The sequence below is a fragment of the Crinia signifera genome, chromosome 12 (assembly GCF_055691185.1).
Source record: "Crinia signifera chromosome 12, ASM5569118v1, whole genome shotgun sequence".
NCBI classification, from domain to species: Eukaryota; Metazoa; Chordata; class Amphibia; order Anura; family Myobatrachidae; genus Crinia; species Crinia signifera.
The window spans coordinates 51,509,183-51,517,434 of NC_139228.1; the positions used below are offsets into that span (position 1 = coordinate 51,509,183).

General features: G+C 48.6%; 1 protein-coding gene across 3 annotated transcripts in view; it reads right to left on the reverse strand.

The window, feature by feature from the left end:
- Window positions 1-3,787, reverse strand: part of TTC7B (tetratricopeptide repeat domain 7B) — a 71,480-nt gene extending 67,693 nt beyond the window's left edge. The window contains exons 1-2 of one of the 3 annotated variants that reach the window (XM_083166395.1): window positions 3,444-3,787; window positions 2,525-2,679 (exon numbers count right to left, since the gene is read on the reverse strand). In XM_083166395.1, coding sequence (XP_083022521.1) covers window positions 2,525-2,679; window positions 3,444-3,564 — 276 coding nt within the window. In that variant the 5' untranslated portion in view covers window positions 3,565-3,787. The remainder of the gene's footprint in view (window positions 1-2,524; window positions 2,680-3,443) is intronic. The other 2 variants (XM_083166393.1, XM_083166394.1) reach the window with 2 other exon arrangements.
- Window positions 3,788-8,252: the final 4,465 nt, after the last annotated feature.

Genomic DNA, 8,252 nt, shown 5'->3' on the forward strand with positions numbered 1-8,252 from the left:
ACCCACCACCGGCAGCACCATCTGAACATTTGTCCGGGGAACCAACCCCCCCCCCCCCCCAGAAACAACACAGGATCAGAAGATCCCCCGCACACTGCATTGGGGGAATATGGCTGAACAAGGCAGTTTGGGGGCAGGGCAGGTCTCCACATCATATCAGTCTGGCAGGATCCCCCCCAGACAGGCCGCACCGGCCCCGGGTAACTCTGCAGGCCCCCCTCCCCCTCCACCCCCCCTTCCTGACTGACTCTCCCCCGGCCTCACTGACTCTTTCTGCCCCCTCCCCCTGCCACCATCACCACCACCACCCCAGGAAGATACAAGTTGGCGCCGCAAATGGCTGCCTAGGATCTGTGCACTCAGCCATATGTAACCCCGTGTCCCCTATGTGATAACTGTACTGTCTCTGCTTTAATTGCAATGTTTGTGCTCATACTGTTACTGCTACCTTCCACAGCTACTTCAGCGACCAGTGGCGCCGCGGATGGCTGCCTAGGCGCTGTGCTGATCGGCGGGCTGCGTTCCCCACATGTAATGTCTCAATGTAATGTATGTAATGCCCCCACCCCCCCCCCCTTTTTGATCCCCGGTGATGCTGCACTGTATATCCACAAAAAATTCCTAGTGTGCGCAAGCACACATGGCCAATAAAGTTGATTCTATTCTATTCCCTCAGATCCCTAGATAAATCATCTGTACAAACACCATCATCATCTGAATCTACCGGTAACAGAGGAGGTGTAGCTGAAGGCCGCAAGGAGGAAGGGCTCTCAGGGGTTTTTGCTAATTTTTCCATAAGTGCATTCATTTTATGTATCCCCTGCGCAGTGTCATGTATGACCTGCAGCAATAAGGGGTCCCCTTGTGAAGGAGCAATGGATCCCATAGAATTTTAGTAGGAAGAGCTAGGGCCAGAAGACTTTATAAAAGTTATCCTTTTGCCTCTTAAGAGTCTCAACCAAGGCATTCATAGACCTTCCCAACGCCGCAGCCCATGCTGGTTCGGGTTGCTCAGACCCCTGGGCATGCGCATTGCCGGGCACAGATTCACAAGCAGGGCAAAGGTCCCCTTGGTCCACCTGTTCACATGATAAATTAACCCCGCAAACATTGCAGTTTAACAACGTGTCCCCCCCACACACACACACAAACACACACACACACAGCAGCAGCATTATCACCCGTATCAGTAATGTTAACCCACGGAGCACAATGTCAGGCAAAGCACAAGGCAGTATATACAGTGCACTTATCTGTCTTGCTTGCTGTAGGCGACTCAGCGTCAGCGAGGATAGCGCTTCCAGGAGAACTGCACTCTGTGTACTTCAGAAAGCTCAGCCAGGCTTCAGCTCCGCAGCTATGGAGAGAAAATGGCGCCCGCACACAGAGTAGGAAGGGACCAAGTCCCTGCTTCAGCGGGGTAGGAAGCCAGTATTGGTGCCTTTCCCCCTTTAGCCACAATAGATTCTCCTCACTCAGGTCGGGATAACTCTCAGGTCGGGATAACTTGGAGTTGTCCAGCTACGCTGGACACCTGTAGCAGACTTCACTTCCCTAGTGGGATTTCAGTCTGCAAACCCATCCAAGATGGTGCCCGCCATCGCAGGAGGTCCTTCCCCCACGATCCCCTTCTAGACAAGGAGCCAGTTCCAGACACTCCCAGGGCCCAGGCAAACCCCAGCAAAGCTGGGGTTAAGCACTGTGCAGTGGGTGCAGACAGCCCACCCCTGCACACAGAGCGCTGACAGGACGCGCTTCTGTCAGCCTCTGCTGTGCTCTCAGTGTTCAGCGCTTCTTGTCAGAAGCAGCACACTGGCGAAAAAACCTGCACTAATCACTAAGTTAATAAAATAAGAAAAAACTAGCTAATCTAGTCAAAAAAAATCAAGAAAAAAGCCAGCTGCAGCTGATCAGAATTGCACCCACTCCTGTGGGCACCTAAAAGGAACTGAAGCATGATGGGATGCGGAAGGGGAGGAGCCTGCGTCTAGGGGAAAAGCTTTCCAGCGTAGGTGCCTTGGCTCCTGCGGACCCTCCTACATACCAAGGTTAGCTGTGTCACCGGACGTCCGTTCCCCCTCACTTTAACCCCTGGGCAGGACAAACCTACCAGAGTAGTAACTTTACCCCCACTGCTAAGGGAATGCCTGGTTACTGGTACAGTGTCTCTATGCCAGACCACTGTACCCCCTCTAATAGGGAATGGCTGGTTACTGGTACAATGACTATGCCAGACCACCACTGTACCCCCTCTGATAAGGGAATGGATGGTAACTATTACAATGACTCTATGCCAGACCATCCCTGTACCCCCTCTGATAGGGAATGCCTGGTAACTGGTACAATGACTCTATGCCAGACCACCAGCTGATAGTCGCAGCCACCATGCATTTTGCTGTATGTCCTTTGGTAACATACAGTGTGTGAGGACACTATGGAGACAGAGAACATAGGACTTACATAGAGACCAGGTGACACGGGCAGGCACAACAGGAGGCTAATGACTGACAGTGTACTCTCATACCTTCAGGTTGCCTCTGTCCAAGGCTGCCGTCAGGTGTTTCCGCACATCGGTCAACTTCGGCCGCGGCCCCCGCGGACTGGCTCCTTGTTTAAGGGGGTTATCCTTCAGGTACTGCTCCAGCTTGGCTTCTCCCAACAGTAGCTCAGCCATGTCATCTGCAGCACAAAGCACAGCACATATGGGACAGGCATACTATAGGCTGAAGCACTGAGTACAGAGTAGGACAGTAAGGTAGGTCTGTAAGTATACTGTGGGGTGCAGCTGCCTCCTACGTACAGGGGTGTCCCATGTGGAGGCAGCTCCCATTCCAAGTTCTAGGTGTACAACTCTGACCTAGGGCCATGCAGTTGGGACAGATGGGTGCCAGGTTTTTAGGGACAATATTACTAAAACTCCTAATAATGAAGCATGATGCTGCCCATAGCAACCAATCAGAGTCTTATTTTTGTGTTGCATCCTATAAAGTGCAAGACAGAATCAGATTGGCTGCTACGGGCAAAATCACCTCTTTTCATTTTGGAAGCTTTAGTAAATGTACCCCTCAGTGTCAACAAATATTAGTGAGGGCACATGCAGGTGGGCACAGCCGGGTAATGGGGGCACATATAGGTGGGCACTGCAGGGAAATGGGGGCACATATAGGTGGGCACTACAGGGAAATTGGGGCACACATAGGTGGCAACAGCCGGGTAATAGAAGTACATATTAGGTGGGCACACCGGGGTACATGGTGGACACTGCATGGAAATTGGGACACATATTGGTTGGCACAACCGGGTAATGTGGGCACTGCAGAGAAATGGGGGCACACATAAGTGGGCACAGCGGGTAATAATGCTGCAGGATCCCGTTATGTGTGCCAGTGCCGGTGCCCAGGTAGGCCGCACACCGATCCCCGGACTATCCTGCAGGCCCGTACCGTTGGAGATGAGCTTGGCGGACAGCTGCTTGACGAGCTCATGGATCCGGTCCCACTGGCACTCGGAGCGGCAGCGTTCAATCTCTACCTCCAGCCGGGAGCCGGCCTTCTTAGCCGCCATGTCTGACGGAAGAGGCGAGGCCCAGACCCAGGCCTCGGGGAATCGCTGAGCAGCTGCCGGCCGGCAGGACGCTGACAGCGGGGAGAGATGGAGACAGCGCCCCCGGGTGGGGGAGAGGGTAAAGCGCAGCCTGATCGGGGGGACCTGCACCTGTGGGATCGGTTTGTCAGAGCCGCTGCCACCGTCACCAGCTTTCTGTATGCTATGTATATCCCCCTCCTATATACTGTGTGTCTGTATATTACCCCACCTCACACTAGTATATACTGAGCGTTACATTACTCCCACACACACACACTCCTATATACACGAGGCTGAAGTTGGCTTCTTATTAGGCCAGCTTCTAATTCACTTCTTATTCGAGCTCCAGCTTCTTATTCAGGACAATCACTTTTACAAGGGAAAATGAGTGTTGGACCACAAATTTGACGCCAGAAATCAACACAGAGGGGTCACTTATATATCACCCACTTGCAATTTCTTTTGACCAACAAGGATTTGGGTAGAAATTGGGCACGAAACTGGGCATAGGTCCCAGATGTCATTATTTTAAATAAGTAGCTGGTGTCCTGCAAGGGCTGCCTAAACAGCGTTGGTCAAAACATATTACACTATAAACCCGCAAAGGGGGGTCACAGGGACATACTAAAAGGAATGACAGTGGAATGACAGTGGAATGACACTGCTGATAAGGAATGCCAATTGACTATAATGGGAGAAAATGACTTTTATATTAATATTTCTGAAATTATTGCACATATCAACTATATTTTAGGTATACTTCTTGCTAAGACCATTACACATATTTTACATGCAGAATGACGCGGAATGACGGCTTCCTCCTATGGAATGACGGCCTTTTAATTCGCCATCCTGAAGCCAAAATAGCATTAAAATAGCTCCATTATGCGATATTAAGACCCCGATGTTACGGTGATCCCCATAGCGCACGCGCTCATCCTTTTCCAAATATGCCCGCCTACACCCCTACTCTCGTAAACATGTCACCTGACGCGGAATGACGGCTGCACCCTATGGAATGACGGCCTTTTAATTCGCCATCCTGAAGCCAAAATAGCATTAAAATAGCTCCATTATGCGATATTAAGACCCCGATGTTACGGTGATCCCCATAGCGCACGCGCTCATCCTTTTCCAAATATGTCCGCCTACACTCCTACTCTCGTAAACATGTCACCTGACGTGGAATGACGGCTTCCTCCTATGGAATGACGGCCTTTTAATTCGCCATCCTGAAGCCAAAATAGCATTAAAGCAGCTCCATTATGCGATATTAAGACCCCGATGTTACGGTGATCCCCATAGCGCACGCGCTCATCCTTTTCCAAATATGCCCGCCTACACCCCTACTCTCGTAAACATGTCACGTGACGCGGAATGACGGCTTCCTCCTATGGAATGACGGCCTTTTAATTCGCCATCCTGAAGCCAAAATAGCATTAAAATAGCACAGTGGAATGACAGTGGAATGACAGTGTTGTCTGCAGATAAGGAATGCCAATTGACTATAATGGGAGAAAATGACTTTTATATTAATATTTTTGAAATTATTGCACATATCAACTATATTTTAGGTATACTTCTTGCTAAGACCATTACACATATTTTACATGCAGAATGACGCGGAATGACGGCTTCCTCCTATGGAATGACGGCCTTTTAATTCGCCATCCTGAAGCCAAAATAGCATTAAAATAGCTCCATTATGCGATATTAAGACCCCGATGTTACGGTGATCCCCATAGCGCACGCGCTCATCCTTTTCCAAATATGTCCGCCTACACCCCTACTCTCGTAAACATGTCACCTGACGCGGAATGACGGCTGCCTCCTATGGAATGACGGCCTTTTAATTCGCCATCATGAAGCCAAAATAGCATTAAAGCAGCTCCATTATGCGATATTAAGACCCCGATGTTACAGTGATCCCCATAGCGCACGCGCTCATCCTTTTCCAAATATGCCCGCCTACACCCCTACTCTCGTAAACATGTCACGTGACAAGGAATGACGGCTGCCTCCTATGGAATGACAGCCTTTTAATTCGCCATCCTGAAGCCAAAATAGCATTAAAATAGCTCCATTATGCGATATTAAGACCCCGATGTTACAGTGATCCCCATAGCGCACGCGCTCATCCTTTTCCAAATATGCCCGCCTACACCCCTACTCTCGTAAACATGTCACGTGACGCGGACAGACGGCTGCCTCCTATGGAATGACAGCCTTTTAATTCGCCATCTTGAAGCCAAAATAGCATTAAAATAGCTCCATTATGCGATATTAAGACCCCGATGTTACGGTGATCCCCATAGCGCACGCGCTCATCCTTTTCCAAATATGCCCGCCTACACCCCTACTCTCGTAAACATGTCACCTGACGTGGAATGACGGCTTCCTCCTATGGAATGACAGCCTTTTAATTCGCCATCCTGAAGCCAAAATAGCATTAAAATAGCTCCATTATGCGATATTAAGACCCCGATGTTACAGTGATCCCCATAGCGCACGCGCTCATCCTTTTCCAAATATGTCCGCCTACACTCCTACTCTCGTAAACATGTCACCTGACGTGGAATGACGGCTTCCTCCTATGGAATGACGGCCTTTTAATTCGCCATCCTGAAGCCAAAATAGCATTAAAATAGCACAGTGGAATGACAGTGGAATGACAGTGTTGTCTGCAGATAAGGAATGCCAATTGACTATAATGGGAGAAAATTACTTTTATATTAATATTTCTGAAATTATTGCACATATCAACTATATTTTAGGTATACTTCTTGCTAAGACCATTACACATATTTTACATGCAGAATGACGCGGAATGACGGCTTCCTCCTATGGAATGACGGCCTTTTAATTCGCCATCCTGAAGCCAAAATAGCATTAAAATAGCTCCATTATGCGATATTAAGACCCCGATGTTACGGTGATCCCCATAGCGCACGCGCTCATCCTTTTCCAAATATGTCCGCCTACACCCCTACTCTCGTAAACATGTCACGTGACGCGGAATGACGGCTGCCTCCTATGGAATGACAGCCTTTTAATTCGCCATCCTGAAGCCAAAATAGCATTAAAGCAGCTTCATTATGCGATATTAAGACCCCGATGTTACGGTGATCCCCATAGCGCACGCGCTCATCCTTTTCCAAATATGTCCGCCTACACCCCTACTCTCGTAAACATGTCACCTGACGCGGAATGACGGCTGCACTCTATGGAATGACGGCCTTTTAATTCGCCATCATGAAGCCAAAATAGCATTAAAGCAGCTCCATTATGCGATATTAAGACCCCGATGTTACGGTGATCCCCATAGCGCACGCGCTCATCCTTTTCCAAATATGCCCGCCTACACCCCTACTCTCGTAAACATGTCACGTGACAAGGAATGACGGCTGCCTCCTATGGAATGACAGCCTTTTAATTCGCCATCCTGAAGCCAAAATAGCATTAAAATAGCTCCATTATGCGATAATAAGACCCCGATGTTACGGTGATCCCCATAGCGCACGCGCTCATCCTTTTCCAAATATGTCCGCCTACACTCCTACTCTCGTAAACATGTCACCTGACGTGGAATGACGGCTTCCTCCTATGGAATGACGGCCTTTTAATTCGCCATCCTAAAGCCAAAATAGCATTAAAATAGCTCCATTATGCGATATTAAGACCCCGATGTTACGGTGATCCCCATAGCGCACGCTCTCATCCTTTTCCAAATATGTCCGCCTACACCCCTACTCTCGTAAACATGTCACCTGACGCGGAATGACGGCTGCACCCTATGGAATGACGGCCTTTTAATTCGCCATCCTGAAGCCAAAATAGCATTAAAGCAGCTCCATTATGCGATATTAAGACCCCGATGTTACGGTGATCCCCATAGCGCACGCGCTCATCCTTTTCCAAATATGCCCGCCTACACCCCTACTCTCGTAAACATGTCACCTGACGTGGAATGACGGCTTCCTCCTATGGAATGACAGCCTTTTAATTCGCCATCCTGAAGCCAAAATAGCATTAAAATAGCTCCATTATGCGATATTAAGACCCCGATGTTACAGTGATCCCCATAGCGCACGCGCTCATCCTTTTCCAAATATGTCCACCTACACTCCTACTCTCGTAAACATGTCACCTGACGTGGAATGACAGGTTCCTCCTATGGAATGACGGCCTTTTAATTCGCCATCCTGAAGCCAAAATAGCATTAAAATAGCACAGTGGAATGACAGTGGAATGACAGTGTTGTCTGCAGATAAGGAATGCCAATTGACTATAATGGGAGAAAATTACTTTTATATTAATATTTCTGAAATTATTGCACATATCAACTATATTTTTGGTATACTTCTTGCTAAGACCATTACACATATTTTACATGCAGAATGACGCGGAATGACGGCTTCCTCCTATGGAATGACGGCCTTTTAATTCGCCATCCTGAAGCCAAAATAGCAAAAAAATAGCTCCATTATGCGATATTAAGACCCCGATTTTACGGTGATCCCCATAGCGCACGCGCTCATCCTTTTACAAATATGTCCGCCTACACCCCTACTCTCGTAAACATGTCACGTGACGCGGAATGACGGCTGCCTCCTATGGAATGACGGCCTTTTAATTCGCCATCCTGAAGCCAAAATAGCATTAAAATA